The sequence below is a fragment of the Sinohyriopsis cumingii genome, chromosome 8, assembly GCF_028554795.1.
Source record: "Sinohyriopsis cumingii isolate HCF-2022 chromosome 8, ASM2855479v2, whole genome shotgun sequence".
Classification (NCBI taxonomy): domain Eukaryota; kingdom Metazoa; phylum Mollusca; class Bivalvia; order Unionida; family Unionidae; genus Sinohyriopsis; species Sinohyriopsis cumingii.
In genome coordinates, this window is record NC_142968.1 from 27,427,892 (window position 1) to 27,450,260 (window position 22,369).

At 35.3% G+C, this 22,369-nt stretch overlaps 2 protein-coding genes across 3 annotated transcripts in view; one reads left to right on the plus strand and one right to left on the minus strand.

The window, feature by feature from the left end:
* Nucleotides 1-22,369, minus strand: part of LOC149793187 (uncharacterized) — a 116,592-nt gene that overhangs the window by 35,686 nt on the left and 58,537 nt on the right. For both annotated transcript variants that reach the window (XM_089967141.1, XM_089967142.1), the window contains exons 10-14: nt 10,757-10,843; nt 7,694-7,816; nt 5,186-5,254; nt 2,767-2,850; nt 411-479 (exon numbers count right to left, since the gene is read on the minus strand). In XM_089967141.1, coding sequence (XP_089823267.1) covers nt 411-479; nt 2,767-2,850; nt 5,186-5,254; nt 7,694-7,816; nt 10,757-10,843 — 432 coding nt within the window. The remainder of the gene's footprint in view (nt 1-410; nt 480-2,766; nt 2,851-5,185; nt 5,255-7,693; nt 7,817-10,756; nt 10,844-22,369) is intronic.
* LOC149793188 (E3 SUMO-protein ligase ZBED1-like) lies at nt 11,825-15,214 on the plus strand. The gene is made up of 3 exons (XM_089966312.1): nt 11,825-11,992; nt 12,860-13,102; nt 13,398-15,214. Exons 2-3 carry the CDS (start codon nt 12,969-12,971, stop codon nt 13,558-13,560), a joined length of 297 nt encoding a protein of 98 aa, XP_089822438.1. The 5' UTR covers nt 11,825-11,992; nt 12,860-12,968; the 3' UTR covers nt 13,561-15,214.

Below are 22,369 nucleotides of genomic sequence, written 5' to 3' on the forward strand. Positions count from 1 at the left end.
ATGACCAGTACAGATAATAATGGAGTCAGCAGTACTGCAGGTTATACTGGACTAATTTTCTATGGAAAAGACTTCAAGACTCAATGATGTATGACACTACAGTCAAGAATTCAGGAGAAATTGCTGCCAATGTAAAACTGGAGAAAGATCAATCGATTGAAAAATAGGCAAAACAATAAGGGTAATATCCAACATTTAAATGGTTCTATGATTCAGTTTCTACATAAAATCAAACTCAGGTAAACCACTGACATTCAGTAATAATTCAACAACTACTACATTGCATCACACCTGTAAAAATAAAGCATGCCATGATTGAAGGTAGAGTAAAAAGAAATATGGTTGGTAAATAAGGTTAGAAACACAGAAGGCAAAAAACACAGTATAATAAAGCATTAAAATAATATTACCAAGATATGTATCCATAAAATCTGGGTGATCATTCAGCCATTTTTGAACCTGATCTTCCTTTAACGATTCTGTAAAACAGATTAAATAATTACCTCCCATGCTAATTTCTATAATATTAGATAAACTGCCCTAAGTTCTATCAATGTACCTAACTAACAGTGTGTCTGTGTTTTAGAATAAAAATATTGGGATTTATAAATATTAAACTAGTGCTGAGTTTTCTATGACTGTCACTTTGACCACAAAAATGAGCAATGGCATGTGTTAATGAATGAATAGTCTTATCTTCATAATGATTAACCAAGGAAAGTCATCATGAACTTAGCAAACATAAGTAAACAAATAACAACTTTAAATAAAGCATTAACATAACCATGACCATAACATCAAAACACCATGTGTCTAAGAATGAGGAGGGGGGCATTTGGTGCTTACCGGAACAGTAACGTAAGTAAGTTATATAGTGCAAAGGTAATTGGAGTAAAGTGCCTAGCCCAAGGACACACCATGGTGGCTGACCTAGGATGGTTGCATGGGAGGATTTTAACCCACACCCTTTTGGTTGCATGTCCAGCAAGATAACCTATGAGCTAATGGGGCCCCCCTCTATCAAAGAATGAACTGCGCTAGGTTCATAATGATTCTTAATACGTATTAAAAGAATCCAATCAGTGGGTTTAAGAAATATAAGTATACCATATTTGTTTTTTTAAAACCAAAACCTTGACAACAATTTTCTTAAACTGACAGTGATGGAGCAAGCACATTGTAGAAAAATTATCTGTGCTCACAATCATTTCTGGCAAGTACGTTAAGAATGTTAAGAGTGGTTTAGGAACCATTAGCAAATGAAATAGGAACACCATACATGGTGTATTATATTACCATACAATGCTGAACTGTCTATCATGAAGGCACTTATCACACTAAACTCCATGTACAAACATGATTATTTTCTTATCAGACTTTAAACTATCAAAACCATGAACCTATTACCCCAGAATCTATAGGTTTCTTCACTACCCAAGGTGCACGCCATTATCAAAGTTTGGTCAAGGAATTTATATATAAAATTTAATCTGCAAGTCCATTTATCATTGCTTTTAAGTACACTTTTAACACATTACTGGCTATATCACGGGAACTAAGTGCCTTTTGTTAGAAAACATTGATACAGCCAACCCAGATGGGCAGCATCAATATGCCTGGAATGCAAGCCATGTGGTCAAATTATGTGGTCTAGAACTAAATTTATGATGCAAAAATGATTTTGCTTCTTTCAGTCAGTGACTTTGACCATTGACCATATTTCACTCCCTAGCTTGTACTTGGCACAACATGCAAGCCATTCTCAAAGTCTGTAATGCTGAACTAATTTTACTGTGCTTAAATGATGTTCCTTCTTCCACTCAGTCATCCTAAAATTTAATCTTTTGGCCCCAAAGTTGACAGGCTTCGCTTCTTCTAAATCACAAATGCAAGCCCCCAGAAAGAAATCATTCTTCTTTCATTCAAAGTGACCTTGATTGTCAACCTTGCCCAAAGACGCAAGTCATCCACAGGGTTAATGTGAAAAAGTATTGTTCTTATTTCAATCCTAATGACCTTGACCAATGAGCTTTTGAGCCCTTGGTAAGTTTCTAACTTAACAAAGGTGCAACCCATTCCCAAAGTCTGGTAACTGCTGATGGTGAAGAACTCAAGTTATTGTGCTCAAACTGTTTTTATTCTTCAAATAACTGTGACCTTGACCTTAAAATTGATCCCAAAACTGTTAGATTTCTTTCTCACCCTAAGTGCAAGCTATCAACAAAGTAAGGTAACTATACATCATGGATAACTCAATTTAATCTACAGAAACACATTTTGAAGTGGACAAATAGACATCAAAATGCAATATGCTCTAAATTATGTTAATTATAAGTGAAAACAAATCTTAATGGTAAATATGGCAACATTTTATAAATGGTAAAGAAAAATAATCTTACAGTAAAAGCAAAAATAATAATGGGTCAATAGATGTCAATTCTTTCCTATGTTTCAATACAGTGATTGTTTTAGATCAAATTTGTTCATGATAAAATAACTTTGGCTTGAAACAGTACAATCATTTTGCAAAAAAAACCTAATACCCCAGAATCTTATTCAATCACTCTATTAGCTAAATTGCAAAAGAATAAATTCTGCTTCAGATCTGCTTATTACACAAACACATACATATCTGCTCATGTGTAACATGTGTTACCATCAGCACTACTTGAGAAGAAAGCAACATGGTTCAAATCCAAACATTAAACAAATTTAGTAATGTCGGAAAAAGTAAAATAACACCATAATGTAGTAGTAAAATATTACCATGATATTTCTTCATAAAGTGTCCAGGATAAACATTTTGCCATTTTTGGATCTGCTCCCAAATCTGATCCTCTGTCAATTTTCCTGTAAAATAGGAGGCAAACACCTGCAATTTCTAGACAAAATGAAAAAAATGATCTTAGCTGTATTAATGCATTTAATCAAATGTGTGTGTGTGTGTGTGTAAATGAAAGCTTTGAACTTTTGAAAGAAATACTATATATAAATGTATCATAAACGTTTTGAAAAAACAAAGCTGTCTGTGAAATTAATAAATGACTGCATATCAAAGAGTCCCCACTAAATAAACCTTGGCAAGCAAGCCATTTAAATAAAAATAGACTGTTTCAAACAAAATCACACTGACCTTCTGACCTGTGAATGGAACTTGTAGGCTTATTTCTACAAAGATGTAATGACAAAACAAACCCTTTTCATCCTTAATTAACTTAATTAACATCAGGTGTCACAGTAAGGTTTAATACACAGGAATACCTGCAGTAATTCCCCTCAGTGGTGTTTCAATTAAAAATCAACATTGTACGTATTGTAAGAAATTTTCACTCTTTTTAACCTCATCAATATGATACTCGATTTGGAGCAGAAGCTATTACAAGATGTTTAAATTCTGGTAGGTTACACTGCCATCATTTTCATTCAGAACTAATTACATAAAGTGAGAAACATTATAAGAAAACTCCATGTTAATGTGACCATACCTTCAGGAAGAGTAATGATAATACAATTTTCAAGTTGGCCACTGCAGATGAATACCATTTTTAGTTAGGATCTACTAAATGTCATGACAAGTCTTGCAGTAACACCCTATCTATTCAGAAAGCTGAAGATGTAGCTATAACAAATGTCAGTCAAACTGTCAATCAAATCAGCACCATACATTGTGATCCACTTGATATCACAAGAAATATTTCAGTGACTGGTAACTAGACAAACATTTTGAGAGGGAAACTAGAGCTGTCATACTGTAGGTCCAGCTAGTACTATTTTAATTTAATACAAACTGCATATCATAAGATGTCTAAAGTGAAAACAACATGTTGCTATGACTATATATTTTGGAGTAGTAATAACAAGATCTTCAAGATGGCCAGCATTGCCATGAAACTGGAAGTCTGATTACCACCATATTCATTAAGGACCAACTAGATATTACACAAAGTTCTACTGGCTTTCAATCGGGCAACATTATCATTAAGAAGTTGACATCATAACATTTCTATTCTAGTAAAAAAAAGCCATGCCAGTAAGACCATCCATTCAGGAGAAATTGCAATAACAAGATTTTCAAAATGAATAATACTGGCCTTATTGTGCATCCCAATAAGAATTTTAGCAAACACCATTTCAATCAATATGAAATATAATCAGAAGGCGCAACAGAGGCAATATTTTCAATATGGCTAACATGGCAGAGGCAACAAATTCAAATTTCAAGATGGTCACAACAGTGCAAGTCAGATCAGCATGACTTTTCTTGTTGTACCAAAATCGAAGAACATCTTTTGGTGAAAATGGATAACCATACAACCATATGTTCTTAAGGAGTCCCAAACAGACATCATATGAAGTTGTTTCATGTAAAACTGATGTCAATATGAACATCTGTTCTGGAAAAGTAGCAATATGATTTTCAGGATGGCCATGACTGAATCCTTTGTGGATGTCAGAATAGCATTACTTTCATTTAGAATCAACTAGATTTCTTAAGAATTCTTATGGTGAATACTCCATATCGACATCACCAGTAACAAGATTTGTAAACTTGCCACCTTGGTGACATAAATGAACGCCCAATTAGCTGATTTGCAATGTTTCCTTCTAGGACAAACTAGACCGTGAGCTAAATGCTTGTGTAAAGTTTCAAGGCAATAATATAGTAATATAGGAGACGCAGCAATAACTTGAGCTAATGAATGAATGACAGGCAAATGATAGATGATAAATTATTGATGACAGACAACAAGCCAGTGCATAAGCTCTTCTGCTCTATGACCAGTACAGATACTAATGGAGTCAGCAGCACTGCAGGTTATACTGGACTAATTTTCCATGGAAAAGACTTCAAGACTCAATGATGTATGACACTACAGTCAAGAATTCAGGAGAAATCTTTGCCAATGTAAAACTGGAGAAAGATCAATCGATTGAAAAATAGGCAAAACAATAAGGGTAATATCCAACATTTAAATGGTTCTATGATTCAGTTTCTACATAAAATCAAACTCAGGTAAACCACTGACATTCACTAATAATGCAACAACTACTACATTGCATCACACCTGTAAAAATAAAGCATGCCATGATTGAAGGTAGAGTAAAAAGAAATATGGTTGGTAAATAAGGTTAGAAACACAGAAGGCAAAAAACACAGTATAATAAAGCATTAAAATAATATTACCAAGATATGTATCCATAAAATCTGGGTGATCATTCAGCCATTTTTGAACCTGATCTTCCTTTAACGATTCTGTAAAACAGATTAAATAATTACCTCCCATGCTAATTTCTATAATATTAGATAAACTGCCCTAAGTTCTATCAATGTATTATATCTCATAGAAATTGAGTGAGAATATATTACACAATATGTCAGCATATATTATACAAATGGTGAAAAATTCGCTTCTTGATGCATATAGTAATTTTAAAGAATTTATTAGTATACATAATTCTGGGATTAAATTACCAGAGCAGTGGAGTATTTCTAAAATTACATAAAGATTAATCACTGTTCCGCTTACATGCATCACACAGGTTTGTTTAACTGACTCTGAAGATGTTGAATGATTTTGCTAATACAAAATACCCAAAATAAATTGATACATTCATTCACTTTGGTATTATCTAAGAAGCAGAATGACTCACCCTTGGCCAATTTCATGCGAAAAAGCATGAAAAGTCATTTTTTATATTGTTCAGAAAAACATTAAGTCACTGGCATTGAGTAGAGAAGTGTGGAGAAAGCAGCTAAATACTCAAATGATAATAACATTGATCCTGTAATTAATGAATATTTTAAAAGCAAAGAAGATCATCAAGAATAAATTAATCAGAAATATATTTTTTGCATAATATATAAAAACACTAATGGCACTCCAGTGTACGCATAACAATAAATTAATTTGTAATAACAAAACATATAAAGAAATGATAAAGGTCCCGTGAAATATTTTCATTTCTCTTAGAGTTATTTCAATGTAAAAATACAAAACCAAAACAGAAAATACTCAAGGACGGTATAATAATTAATCAACTGAAGCAATTAGTGTGACAGCATGGAATATAAATATCAGGCACTTACAGTGAAATCTTTTCATAATCTAGGTGTCATAATTTTCCTTTTCAATGAGCTATCACACATCTTTATGAGTTAGATATGGGAGGTGTTCAGATACAGAAAATGTCAAAATTTTGATTTTTGCCTGATCAGACTTGTTACATTTGCCCCAGTTCATTATCTTCAAGACTGTGCATCTTTATTAATGCATTGTCATGCCAGATATTTATGTAAGCATGCAATTATGTTTCACAACAAAAATGTCAGTAACTTGCATCCTGATGAAGAATTCCAACCATCACAATTTTCATCAACTTTCATAATAAAGCAGTGGTTCAAAAAAATTTTCAGCCACTGCCCCCTTCATTTTCCTCAACGCCATCTACCTTACTCTGTAAAAAGCATTATTCAGCATTAGCACCTCCACCTGGTTGGTAATCCCACCAGGGGGCGATACTGCCCACTTTGAGAACCACTGTACTAAAGGATCCATTCTGGTAAAACCTCCATTCAATAAAGTTATACATGGGCACCATACAAGACTTCTGATTGGCCAAAATAACTGGTACACTTCAAGATCATTACCCAACCAGATTCAACCAATCATTAAATGTTGTGATTTTTGTCAGGATGCATTGAATCAAATTTGTTCATATTTTTCAGAAGGGTTACTGAGAAGTAGTCATTTAAAGTTTTTCTTTTTTTAATAATGGTGGCAATATTCAAGGGAAAACTGTCATCATCTGTACCATTTTGAAACTTTGATACACTTGGTGATAGAATCATACCTTGTTCATATTTATGTATTGATTCCATACAATGATCATCCTCTGTGACAGATCCATATATTAATCATATTTGTTCATAAGTTCCATACAATGATTATCATTGAATTACTTGTTGAAGTCACATGTTCTGATTAGTTCTAGTTAGGAATGATATCATTTTCTTATATCAGCTGTAGAACTCACTGTGCATTTTTCTGTTAAATCCATTGCTGGACTTTATGAAAATGTATAAAGCATCAGATTCATTCATCACTCAATTCCACTATAAACATCTCATTCATAAAACTGCTTCAGTGTCTACATTAAATCCAATCATAACCTGGCTTCATCCTGATATAATAGTGACCTTGAACTTTACCTTTTGGCCCACAAACCAACAGGACTGTCTTTTTATTCGTCTCTTTATAGCATCCCATCTTCAAAGTGTTATAAAGGTACATGAAGCAGAACTCATACAGTTTATTAGAAATGATTGTAGTATGGTTGGTCAGTGTCCCTGACTTCAGAACTTTGTTCTTTGTCCCCTTTCTGAGCAATCCATCTGTGGAGTTTTGATCATGGTAAATAAATCAGAATTCATAAAATTACATAGAGGCTATTCTGCTTTGGAGGTCAATTATGACCATGACTTTTTAAAAGTACATCAAATTTGTTTTGACCCTTACAAGGTAAAACACCAGCAGAGTTGGCTGAAGATATGTGATGCAAACTTTAAGTTATTCCAGAGAAACTATATTGCTAAAAGATGTATAGATATGATGACAGAATGATATATTATCTGCCTTGTGAGTGTAATAAAAACTATATCTGTTCTAGATACTACTTATATGAATTTTCATACCTTGTTCTTCCATGGGTATTACAGTCTCTTCGATTTGAGACAAATTTTCAGATCTCTGTTGGCTATAAAGTCTCTTGTGAATCCAATGTTTCATGTTTATGCATTCATCTCTGATATGAATCCCTGAAAATAATGTCCAAATCAATTGTGTTACTGTCCTTCAGCCCGTGTGTAATTTTACTTTGATAGATCTACAAAATTAATATGTGAAAACAGCAGCACACAGAAACTCAAGTAAATATAATGTTCACTTTTTAAAATTAATTACATTTAAGAAAAAAAGAAAAATAAATTCACATAAAAAAGAAAGTGTAAAGAAGAAAAAGAAAAATAGAAACAGGTAAGTACATACAAATCGTCTCAAAGGGACAAACAGTTTACTGTCTTGTTATTCTTTTTAACTGCTAAATATTCTAATCATCTCAGATATTAATGGGAAACTCCAACATACTGAATTTGGTAACAACATGATTTTTGTGCTTATTTCAGCAAACATGGCTTGACAAGTACAAACTTCTTTGTAATGGCCTTTGACCATGAACCTGATATTATAGATCAGTGAATCTGTTTTGGACAAAGTCAAGAGATTCACACGTGCTACACTTAGCTAATTTTATATTTTTTTAAGGCCCCCTACCCCAAAGCAAGGTAATGAATTTATAGCATTTAAGATATTCATCAGATATATCCACAAATTGAGTTTGAAAACAATCCATTAAAACTTGTTAGTGCTATCATGCTCAAAAGCTGGTACAGCTAACAAGAAGTCAAAATCTTTCACCTTAAAATAAATGCCATAGTGCTGACTATCAACTTGTGTAATGGAAATCAACTAAATACAAAATGTGGTCAGGGCCCCCGAGTGGCCGAGTGGTCTTAAGCGCTCACCTTTATGGATCATTGCCATCTCACCTGTCTGTGTGGGTTCGAATCTCAGGTTCGGCCAATGTGGGTATGTGAGAAAACTTGCCAGCGGCTTCTCATGGGTCGGTGGTTCTTTCCAGGGTTTTCCCTGGTTCTTCCTCCACAATTAATATATATATATGATCAGAGACTTGATGCAAATGTCAAACAGGTCTAATTTTCAAACTCATTCACAAAAATGTGGAAATGTTGGTCATTTGTCAAGAAAACCACAAACTATTATAAAAATAATACAAGGCCTCAAGAAATATATAACATAAGTAATTTGTGCACAAAGCACACAAGTACATAAAAAGTTCCTCTCTGGTTATATCAACAAATAAATTTTGCTTTATTTTCTTCATCTCGTGATGTTATTTTAGTCAATCTAAATGCTTGCTATAAAGACTTGGTAAAAATCTTTTTATTTGCTCATTTCAAAGCTCTTGGTTAGAGTACCATAGCTAGATGGATTAGGACAGCTGAGAGTACTATAGATGGATTAAGACACCCATAAGTACCATAGCTAGATGAATTAATATGGATTAAGACAGTTATTAAAAAGGCAGGAACTGATTATGTATATTTCTGGTGCAGTAATCACTGCATAAGAGGTGTTTCAAGCAGTGATGCAGCTTAGACGAAACTGTCTTTGGATGCTAGTGTAAAGACTGTAGGGTGGAGAAAAGACTGCACTCTCCACAAGTTTTATCATAAACCTAAATCGGATGGTTACACTTAAGCCAGCGAGGTCCCAATTTTGAAATTTTTCAGATAACTATATCAATTGCACAGGCTTGTCAATTTTCTAAACTAGAACTATCTAATACAGAGTCTGCGTTTACTTCTCAGTACAGGGGAAATAAAATTCACAATTAAAGCAGATTTACAAGTGTCAAAGTTCGATTATGAATTTATGAACCTGTAAATGCCTTTGGGATTGCATGCCCATAAACCTGTATAATTATTTGTCCTTATGCCTCTAACACCTTGCTGTATTTCTTTGAAGCATCTAAGCTGAGCATGCTCTTAAAACTGGCTCATCACATGAGCAATCAGAAATCATGAGATCCCTGAGTCTAGGCACATGAGATCCCTGAGTCAAGGCACATACAGTCCGAATCAAACTGTGACTTCGGCAAGTCTTGTTTAATTGTGAAATTAAAAGGTAAGGCAGTTTGAGATAGAACAATACTAGTGCACAAATTACTTACAAGACTGACAATAGTTAGGGTGATTTTTGTGGCAGTCCTTTCAGTACTACTGTTGGTGAGCCTATTAGGCTAATTTACACAGGTAAAGTAAATTAAGCTGAACAAGGCAACTGATTTTAAATTAGGTAAATCAAACAGATATATGTTGAGGAAACAAAAGTAATCACACTTGCCTAGAATAAGAATGTTTATGTCATTTTTATTAAAGATTACAGGTAGGTTTGTGAGTATTGGGTAGTTTGCGATCAAAGTGATGTTTCTTTGAAATCAGAGTTTACTACATAGACAAAATTCAAAGAATAATTATTTTCATATTTGGAACAGTGTGGAATTGTGCAAAATGTAAAAATGCAGCTGCACATGATTTAGAAAAGGATTTGCCATAGCAAAGCCCAAGAAAGCCAAACTACAGAACTCCTAGCTGACGGTATTTTGACTTTGTAAAGTGCAGTTGAAAGAGAAAGTATTTGATTCTTTTCACATACTGTAAACACCATATCAACATTAGTCATTATGAAGTGTAAAACATCCAACAACATGACACCATAAAGTATCTGGACAATGCACAAATGCAGAGCTCAATCCCAATCATGTTTGCCATGCATGCATGTTATTGACAAGCGAAGAACAAACTTTCCACCATTCTTGGAAATGCTAGAAACACCAGTCTGTTTACCTGTATGCTTCACTTTCTTTCACACAGTCAGTGGCTACAAATATTGTCATAAGCCTGCTAGACAGGCATCTGTTTTAAATCCTGATACTACACATATACATTAATATTGTAACTGTACATGCTACTAAATTTGGTGCAATTTGATCAAGTGGTTTTTAAAAAAGAAGTTGAAAAGGGCAATTACAAATGAAAAATAAACTCACTTTTCTTATATACTGCTAGGTGACAGTAAAAACTGAAAAGGTGACATAAAAAGTAAACAAAACTTACTGTTTGCTAATAGTATACACAAAAGTAGTATCATTTGTAATATACACGTAACTGTCAACAGTTCTTGGTTTGGAGGGTTCCAACTACCTGCAATAAAAAAAGATAAAAATTGTATTTTAAGAAACACATGATTTGACTCAAGATGAGTTGTCAAAATACCAAAGAACATCCCATGTCCCAAACCAGTTGCGTGATCCACAGGCAGAAATGACACAGGAAGAATAGAAAGTACATGATGTTGTTACATATTCAAAAATGAAAGTAAACTGGATGGAGAAAAATATTCAATAATATTGTATGATATTGCTTTTTCTTTTTTGCCCTCATACAAGGACATGACCCATGAGCAGGAGTAGTAGAAGGTGACATGTCAGCATGTGATGATGTAGGTCAGCATTGTGATGATGTAGGTCAGCATGTGATGATGTAGATCAGCAATGTGATGATGTAGGTCAGCATTGTGACGATTAAGTCACCACTGTGATGATGTATGTCAGCACTGTGATGATGTAGGTCAGCATGTGATGATGTAGATCAGCATTGTGATGATGTAGGTCACCACTGTGATGATGTAGGTCAGCACGTGATGATGTAGGTCAGCATGTGATAATGTTATATTCCAAATGTGCAGATCAAGCTTTATTAAAATAAAATCATCGTCATCATCATCATAATCAAAAAACGTGTCTAACATCTTGAGCCAGTTCAGTTCAAGGGTATAATCCCAGGTCAACAGTGGCATATATGGAGACAGAGAACTTTTGAACCATATAATATTCAGACCATGAAGTGAATTTATTGAGGGGTTATTTAAATACTAGAAACAAGAGACCCAACTGTTACTGATAAGTAGTGTTGTTCCAATTATCGATTATAATCGATAATCAGTTGGTTGGGTGAACCAATTCGCTAATCGATTGTGAAACTCTATAATCGATTGCATGGTAAGGGAGACAACTGTGAAGGGCTCAGCACAGACTAGTTCTCTCCCCTTGTTTGTTGGGAAGAAAACCGAGGATTCAGAATAAAATTTTTAAAACGCTGCTAAATATCATACACGTGCCATGGATGAAAATGATCCCAAAACAATATATCCCTATCCTGGAGGAAAAGCTTGTTCTCGTGTTTGGACATATTTCGGATTTTACAAAGCACAGAAGGGCCCACCGACATAGGAGAATTTAGTTATGACAAAGATCATATGCAAATTCTGCAGAAAGGAATATGCAAACAAAGGTAGGTCCAGCTATTTTCATTGAAATCAATGAGGGGATACATCTGGTTCTTTATATTTTGGCAAACACATACTCCAATACATACTGTAAAAAAAGAACAGTATTCTAATTTTATTTTGGTGCTACACGAAAACAAAATTATCATATGATACGCCTTACATTGTAGGACTGTGGAAACAGTATGATATAAGTCTTCCGATCCACTACAGTAGAACTGAATTATTTATTCCCTTCATAACTTTGAAATATAAAACCATACTCCATAGTTAGAAACTTTTAGAATAATTTGGAAACAAATATAGTCGTCAACCACAAATGCAATTATTAGGAGACGAGTACCCTAATATAAAATAAATGAGCTGCAACTGTGAACATGCATCTGGTGACTGTCGTTTCGGAAAAAAACATTTCATGGCATTCTAGTATCTAAAATTTTAAATCAAGTGTTTTATTTACATTAAATCGTTTGTGTGTTGTGTGCTTTCCTCTTATATAGCATGTGCTGTTTTCATTAAAATACTTCAGATTTCTTTTCATAATAAAGCTTCATGTCATGATTATGCTTGAAATACATAAATGATCAGAAGATTATCCTGCTATTTAGGCATATATGATGGAAAAGTGATATCTGAGGTTTGCTACAGATGTTCCCTGAGACATGCCACTATTTAAAAACAAAAAAAGCAAATTTTAAAATGTTCCAGATTAAATTTAAAATATATGTGCAAGTTTAATATTAATTTAAATCCTCCTTTTCTTGTCTCATTTTTTTATAATTTGATTTAATTGATTTAATATACTTGTGCATAAATTACTTGTTGTTTGCTTTAGTTTCAATATAAAAACATTTATTTCAAATACATTCCAGGCAATAATACAAATTTGGACTTTCATCTTGATCATGACCATAAGGAAATGGGATCAACAAGAGGTGCTTATGTTCCCTCCCCACCCAAACAGACTAAGATTGATGAACAATGGAGAGGATGTCAGCTAGAAAGCAGAAAGAAATTGATGACGCACTCTTGAAACTCATTGTTGGCAAAGTTCTTCCGCTGAGCCTTGTTGACCATAAATATTTTAGAAACTTTGTGACGCTTCTTAATCCAAAGTAAGTTTTGAATGATAACACTATAAATTATTAATATTTATTTAAACTGACAGTGAGAAAACAAAAAAGTGTTAATCCATCCGATTCTAGACGTCAACACTGTAAGGTGTTGAATTTTGAATTTTCATACCTAAATTAAGCAATGCTTCATTAAATATAATGCCGTCCTGTCTCATTCAACATTGCATAAATTCATTGTTTTCATAATATTTAGACACAAGGAGTATTCCAAATACATGTATGCCCTGTCTTGTTTGACTTCCCTAACTAAATGTTTCAAACTTTACATTTTCAGGTATGAAATTCCAGGTCATAAATCAATGTCCTCCATATTAGCTGAGAAGAAAGACCAGGCTGAGAAAAAAGTGAAAGAGGAACTGCATGATGTTCTTGATATAGCTGTTACTCATGATGCATGGACTTCATTAAATACAGAAAGTTACAGTACAGTACAGTGACTACACATTTTATTTCCAAAGATTGGGAATTGAAACGTGTTGTGTTAGAAACCCGAAAAGTTGAATGCAGTCACACTGGGGAAAACACAAAAGAAAGCTTGTTGGCCACTAAGAGGCGATGGAGTCTTCCAACACCAACTGGAGTCACAGATAGTGCAGCCAATGAGATAAAGGCTTTTGATTTACTTCAGTGGACTCGATTTGGCTGTTATAGTCACAGAATCAACCTTATTGTGAAAAAGCTTTAGCTATACCAGAACTGTCATGAATCATTGTAAAGGGGCGCAAACTTTTGACCTTTTTCCATCGAAGCACGAGCATAAATGATTTGTTAACGAGTAAGCAGCAGTTACTACTTCACGTAGGTGCTAGAGGACACAAGCTCAAGATGGACGTTCCGACTAGACGGAATAGCACTCATGACATGCTTGAACAACTGCTTGAGCAGACACCTGCTACGATGGCTATTATCAGTGACCCAAACATAAGCAGTCAGCAGCTGCAACATTGAAAAATTATGTCTATACATTTGACGAACAAGCATTAGTTGAAAAACTTGTGGAAGTTCTCTCACCGTTACTGAATGCAACAAACAGTGTTTGCGGAGATAAATCACCAACCCTTCATAAAGTTATCCCAATACTTCTTAAACTTACCAAATGTCCAGAAACGAATGTTAATGATCTACCTCCAATTGCCAAACTTAAAGATGTAATGAGACAAGAACTTGACAACAGAACACAGAATAAAGATCAAGCTCTGTTGGGCTGTTTATTGAATCATACTATGAAGGATCTTGAGTTTCTACCTGACAGTGAGCAAGCATATGGACATGCTCTGCTTTTGAAGGCTGCTCTTGATATGGCTGATGTCAAAGTGAATGTCAGGGACTAGTGATGAACAGCCTTCAGACACATTGCCACCTCTACCTATAGTACCATCACTACTAAATCTCAGAGATGATAATGATAAAACTGTGGTTACACCTAGTCCACCAAACAAGGAAGCAAAGGTCAATGTTGACATGGATGATTAGTCGCAAGATATTGTTTGCCTTGGTGAAAGTCAACAGCCAATAACAGATGTCATCCACTAGGAGGTTTCCAGATATCTAAGCTGCTGCTCCATCTGATACCAGTCTCACAATGTTACAGTGGTGGAAACAAAACTGCCAGTTCTACCCCCATCTTAGCTTAGTAGCTCAGAAGTACCTAAGTATTCCGGCATCATCTGTATCCAGTGAGAGGGTATTTAGCCTGGCTGGACATCTTGTCAGCAAGAAACGGGTTCATTTAAGTTGTGACAGTGTGGACCTGGTAATATTCTTAAACAAAAACATTAACTATTGGTAGTGTCGGTGTAAAAAAAAACGAGAATAAGCAGTATTCTGAAAAATGATTTATGTGTTCAGTATTACTCAAACATTTGATTTATATTTTACTGTACCTTCTGTTTAACTTGTGATATGGATAACATTTTGATCTAATCTTAAGAATTCTAGTCTTAGATTGTTTAAATCATTATGAAACTTTGCTGTTAAACTTTAAAGTTAATAAGTGTAAACATTGTTTGGTGTTTCATTTGAGTTCAAATGTAAAATGTGAATGATTGGTTCATTGTTAGTGCAATTACCAGTATTCTGAAAAATGACATGATCTGTACTAATCAAACCTTTGATTTTGTTTAATGTGGATAACATTTTAGTCAAGTTTTAAGAATTTTAGCTTTAGATGTTCTGTCTTTACATAATTACATGATTTTGCTGATAAACTGTTCAGTCAATAAATTTAAGTTTTGTAATTGGTGTTCTTTGTTTGTTTAAATCTAATCTGCTTTGATTGTAGTATTAGTAAATAATGATCAGCAAGAAAAGCATGTCCTTCTATACTTTAAACCATAGACAAATCACATATGAATAAAAGTGTTCTGGGGGATTGCAACAGTCCCTCAGTTGCATAAAACTGATAAGCCAAAGAAAGTTGTTTTTGTAGAACAAAAATAACACAATGCAATAAAAAAGTAATATTTTTATGAGGTTAAAGTATATATATAAAAGAGATTACTCCTGTACATTTATTAACATTTCACACTTTTGAACAAAGATATAACTCTGTAACAAACAAAAATTAAATTTTACTTGTAGTAACCGATTATAATCAATTATCAGTAAATTGTGTGCAACCGATGATCGATTATGAACTTCTAACAAATTCCCATCACTACTGATAAGGCATGAAATTCTTCTTAATAAAAAAACCACCACTAATGTGATGACACATTCACCCATGGTTACATCTGCAAAATATGAACAAAATGAAATAAAATTTGCTGACAAATAATCTAAAAGTATATTTTTACACTTATTGCAGTTGCAGTAATATCTTTATATATCATAGTTTCAATGGTGTCTTTTGCATTTCATGCATTTTTTATTTCATTAAAGTACTTTTTTAATAAGGCAAAATATCACAGCTATAGTCATTTCCTTTTAACACTCAAACACAATGTGAAACAGGAAAGTGGAAAATACAAAATCTGAATGCATATCTGAGAACACAATAATCATAATAGAAGAACTACTACTACAGTGGAACCCCGCTATTATGCGATGATCGGGGTCCATAAAATCGGATCGCGTTAAAAGCGGGGTCGCGTTAATGCGGGGTTTTACAATATTTAACTTTTTTTCCAAGAACATATACGTGTATACATGTACAATGATCAAAAGTCGGCTTATCATCAGATGAATATTAACTGGAATGCATTAATTAAGATATATTCAAAATAATCGATGGCTAATATATTTATAGGTTATTACTGTGCATTAAAAACATTTACTAATTTTTATTTGTTTGAACGATAATACAGATTGACCGATAATACCAGACTATCGCTATATCATGAAAAGTGTATCAACACCGTATGCTACCGTGCCGTCGTGGCATGCAGTTCATCCATAATGGATGTAATTTCATTGAAAATCGTACAGATTTAAAATATTCAATAATTTTGTAATAGTCTGAATTCGTCGTGTAAAATATAGGATGAACAAAATATTGAAACCATTTACTTGCCGTCTGATATCGTACGGTCATTGCATGCAGCTATTCCCGGGTCTACATACGGTGTCTGTACAAATTTCATACCGCTAAAATTTTATCATATGCGACAACTGCAAGAATAATTAACAATCAATGCATGATTTCAGCGTGCAAATAACTTTTATTTCAGATTTTGTGAACATCAAAAGAAACATGTGAAAACTGCTAAATTAATCGTTGCGCAAAGTGCAAAGTCAGTGTGGTTCCAAATTTAAATTTCATCATTTCTTGAAAAATATATCCAATGACGTTTGCTTCTTTGCCGCGAACTGTTGGGTTCTAGCAAAGTCAAGAATGTTTCTTAATTGAAGGACTTTGACGCTGTCAACATCTTGTGTTTCCAGCCACCTTAAACTTGCTTCTAAATGTACTACTGCTTCAGACACTTTTGGTGGGGGAGTTGGGGTGCCATCGTCATCGTTATCATTATCATCACTGGTTTCAGGTTCTGATTGTGCAGCTTCATTCTTCCTGCTGACATTTGTAACAATTTCGTCATCTGATATGTGTTCGTATATAGGGCAGATGTCATCTACTGAATACCAGTTAAGGATATCATGATGACTGTGCTCGTATTTTTTGAGTGCTTCTTCTGCTAAACGTACGTCGTCTTCAGTGAATCCTGTAAATTCAAGCTCATCGTCACTATCATTTTGTGTCAAGGGCGTAAAAGCTGGCCCAAGACCCTTTATCCAGCATCGTTCAATGCAGCGTGCAGTGATAGCATCCCAGGCTTTACCTCCAAGGTGACATACTTCTTTTAAGTTGAGTAATGCCAATGGTGTGTCGACGGATGCGTTATTATCTGCTACCATTCCCTTTATCATTTCACGGCGATAATTTTGTTTAAATACGGAAATTATGCCTTGGTCAAGTGGCTGAATTTCTGACGTAGTGTTTTTCGGGAGGTACGAAACTTTGATCTTGCCATCACTGCTGACAAGATTTTCCGCTGGGGGGTGGGCAGGGCAATTATCCAGCAGGAGGAGAGCTTTTTCCTCCAGCTTGAGTTTTCGTAAATGAGCCTGAACATCTGGAACGAATGTTTTGTGAAACCAGTCGTCAAATATGGAGCTATTCATCCAAGCATTCTTGCTGTTAGTGTACTGAAATGGAAGTGCCTTCATATTTACATGATGAAACATCTGGGAGCTTTCGATTTTCCAATCATCAGAGGTCTGACTTTGTGGCTGCCAGACTTGTTAACACAAAATAAGGGAGTCACTCTGTCCTTCCTCTTCTTGAAACCTTCTCGTTTGTGACTGTCAGTCTTGGTTGCAAGGGTGCGATCGGGTAACATTTTATAACATAAACCAGTCTCATCGCAGTTGTAAACTTGGTCGGCTGTGTAGCAACCGTCCTCCAGCAACTTTTTAAGCCCAATTGGGTAGGAATTGGCAGCCTCTTTGTCAGCGGAGCGGATTTCCCCAGACACAAGAACTTGGCTGATAGCGTGCCTTTTCTTGAATCTGTCTAGCCAGCCATTACTCGCCTTAAATTTGGAATCATCTCCATTGATACGGCGATCAAATTTCTCTGCTTGGGCTTTCAGAATTGGGCCAGAAATTGGAACACCTTCTGAGTGAGCTTGTACAAACCATTGGTACAAAGCTGAATCTAGGACATTGTCATTAGCTAACTTAACCCTTTTACGCTGTAAACCAGTTTCCTCTTCAAAAATGTTGGGTAGACTACGGAGCTTTCCTTCATCTGTTTTCCACCCTCGCAAAGTGGACTCGCTGATTCCTAGATCTCTGGCAAGCTGAGTTTGTTGTTTGCCCTTCTTTAGTTGATCTAGGGCATACAGTTTCTCTTTAGCAGAAAATGACTTGCGTTTTTGAACTTGCTTTTCCATAACAGTAAAATATTTTTTTATATAAGCAAACAACGTACACAGATAAAGCTCGATAACTAAGTAATGAAGGCCTGCAATGGTTACGAATCACTTTTTATATAAAACAAAATTAAGCTGAACTGATGTACAATTTCATACCCTTTTAATTTACAGATAATAAAGTGGATATTATTTACTTTCAACTGTTTGTTGTTTGATCACACTGCCAAGCACAGCATACATGTTGGCGGCTTTCGTCCTTTGATGTTTATTAAATTGTGCGACTCTTGTATCAACCACAGCTTTGTCTGCTGCTTGGCTGTGATTGCAGTTAAATAAGAAGCCCATGTTGGCTATTGTTTGAGCAACGACTGTATACAGAATTCATGGAAGACAATCACAAAGACGATTTACTGGCTTTACTCATGGATTCGTAATAAGTAACACTTCCGATAATGTTTACTTCGGCTTAACAATTCAAAAACCTAATGAAACCAGTTTTCTCTTCTAGAGTAGAATACGGAGCTTCACCACAACCTGTTCAAATTGATAAATTTCAGAAGCCAAGCGTTGTACACACTATTTCTCGTACGTTATATATATCGTATTATTTTAGAATTCATACACGATCACTTATCCAAAATCACTTAAAGAACCTGGATAAATTGTTCAGTTCCGATCGTTTATTATTAAAAGTCATACGCGAATTCTTCCACCAAATTATAATAAACGTTTTACACACTATTTCTCGTACGTTAAACAAATATTTTCACGGTCCGATAAAAATACACGTAAATGAATTTCAAATTTCAGGAACCACGCCACAATCATATTATTTTAAAAGTCACAACTAATCTCATGCCCAAAATGAAGTCAATTTCTTGCTTTGTTTTTTTTACTTTTCTCCAAATTTTTTTTCTCCATGTGTGAATGAATATACGAAATTTCGGGAGCCATGCTACGACCGCGTTATATTCGAATTCGCGTTATGGCGGGGCGCGTTATAGCAGGGTTCCACTGTATTACCTCACTTATCCAATCCTTCCAATTTTTGCTAAAAAAAACCCAAAGTTATCTGACCACCTAGGCTGCAGTTAGATAGATTCACCACCTATTTATACTGGATTGGTGCCAAACCCAGTGAATTCTTCAGTTACTACTGGAACAGAAGGCACACTCTCAACATGGATATCACTGCAGAGAGGTTGGGAGGGTGTAGGTGTATTATGATCAAGAGTTATTTAAGAAACATACTTTACTAGAAAAAAATTGGTTTCTTCTTCATAAACGTTACCCGATCATAACATCTTAGTAAAATAGGTAAGATGTATTCTTCTGTTAGAAGAATAGGTAAGAGGTGGAGGGTGATACATGCCCTTACCCCAGAGACCATTTCTAAGGTATGTAAGATGGCTTCTAGATAACCTGACTGGAGAATAGACTTTATATGTCGGGGTGTGACTTCAAAAGAGAAAAATGTCCCCTCATGCAAATCCAGTAGAAATTGTGAAGCCACGTCCTTATGAAGCTGTCAAATGACCTGGAAAGGTAACCTGCTGCACCATGGCTATAGGTCTCACCAGATCAGGTTGAGCCTTTTAGGATGAAGGATCTGACATAAAAGCTGCAGATGTGGACTCATCTCCATCTTAGTACATCAATAATATCAAGTAACAGTTTTGTTCAAATGTAATGTTTTGTGGTGACTGCCCTAACTTTATGAGAGACATGAAGCAGGTTCATTTGGTGTGGGGTTATTTTCAAATATGCAGAATAACAACCCCCCCCACTTTATCCAGGACAAAAGTGTCTGAGCTGACATGCTGTCCTTTCCTTCTGTGAAAGGTAAAAAGAGGCATGAACTGCCTCGACACAACAGCTTGTTCCTTCATAAGAACCACTTCAAAGCTTGCACTGGGTCCTGTAGCTGACCTTGAGATGAAGTATCCAAAGCAGACAGGATATCATTTCAAAAGTCTGATTTCCCATGAGTGTGAGCCTGTTCTCAGCAATGGATGCAGGCCTGGAGCTGTTATGAGATATCGATCGAACTTGGAGCTGCATGTAGTTCAGGTCCACTGATATGTATTTTGCAGATTCGGCCTGCTGTCTGCAAAGGAGAAATAGGTCTTATATCAGAGGAGAACTAATGAAGCTACTGAGATCAGTTCAAATGATCTTCTTCAGACAGGTCAGTACCTATGACAGATTCCACATTGGGTAAAGGGCCAACGTCACTGTATGTGTGTAATCAATATTGGATAGAAGATTGGAGAGGTTTTTGTTTTGTCCAATATCCTCTCTTCCATGATTATAGTGATCATGGAATGGTTGCATTTAATTGTGATTGATAATAAATGTTTCTCTTCAAACAGCCATAGTACTAAGTTAAATATTGAGATATTGATGTCTGCAGTGAACATGTTCTTCTGCACACCACTGTCTAAGGATACTACATTTGCCTTTGTATGCATTTGAAGTGGACAGCCATCTTACCTGAATGATTTCTCCACCGTGATGGTGAGAACTGTTTGTTCCTAAGGCTCTGTTTAATAAGATCCAGACATGCAGGTTCACCAACTCGATGTTGGAATGAAACACCTGTTGTCATGGTTGCTTGAGCAGATGAAGGGTTATTTCAATTTTCCTTGAGATTTCTGTTCCAAGATTGATGAGGATAATTATCCAAGATTTTTCCCATATGAGTGTAGCAATCAGGATGAGGTGACACTCCAATTCTCTTGATTTCAGAATCATCTCTGGAACCAGAGGTGCTGGAGAGTAACCATGTACATCCAGGTAATTCCAACCTATAGAAAGAGCATTCATTGTACAGGCCTTTTCATCTGGACTAGTGAGACAAATGTTGAGAGTTGGCATTCCACCTTGTTGCAAACAGATGCATCATAAACTGGTCCATCACTGGTCTATCCCATCAGGCACATATTGAGTGAAAACTAAGGGATGAAGAGACTATTAGTTGATTCTTCTGGGACAAGTCCACTAATTCATTTAGATGGCCTGAATTATGACAAACTGGGATGTTGATTTGTTGTTGAAGACACCAATTTAGAAAATCTCGAACAAGAATAGAAAGGTTTGAGGACTTGAATCCACCTTGCTCTATGAGATAATTCATCACAGTCAAGTTGTCAGACAAAATGAGAATTCTCTTCCCAAGTAGATTCTCCTGACACAAATGGCTTTCGTCTGAAGAATGTTGTTATGTAAATGACAATCTTGACGGGGTCACACTCCAATGGCTTCCCAGAATGATAGAAGGAGGCATGCCTCCCTGCTTCCTTTGTGCTGATATCTATACATATTTCCAGAGGTTCTTTTAAAAGAGGTATGTGCAGCACGAGTCAAATGAGATTTCCCCATCTTCGAGATGGAACCCCATACTGCACAGATTATTAGAAGTGTGTCCAATGAGCAAAGGCTCGGCCTCCGTTTAGACAAAAGAATCATCTGTAATGGTACATAAGGTGACTTAGTGTACTAAAATATCTTCTGCTTCACTAAGTAAACCCAGAAGGTGAAAGAGTTTTCTGGAAGCTGGCTTCTCCTAGATCAGCAAGGAAGCCACTAATGTAGTAGTTCAATGTTTGTCCCTAAAGGAGAAATACTATTTAACTGTGTTGAACTCCAGACCTAGATGACCAAAATATTGAGATGGTACAAGGTCAGATAGGTCCTTGTTAACAAGGAAACTAAGGCTGAGAGGGAGAGTAACGATGAATATGCTTTTGTAGAATGTAGTCTTTGTAGGCAAACTGCAGAAACATCCTGGAAACTGTGTTAGTGGGCATGTGAAGTCCACAATGATCTTGTAGTTTCCTTACTAGATGGCATTTACAACCTGTTGTGGTAT

Coding starts and splice junctions, on each gene's coding strand:
- LOC149793188 (XM_089966312.1), top strand. CDS start 12,969: ATGGAGAGGATGTCAGCTAGAAAGCAGAAAGAAATTGATGACGCACTC. Junction 13,103..13,397: donor GTGACGCTTCTTAATCCAAA/GTAAGTTTTGAA, acceptor TTACATTTTCAG/GTATGAAATTCCAGGTCATA.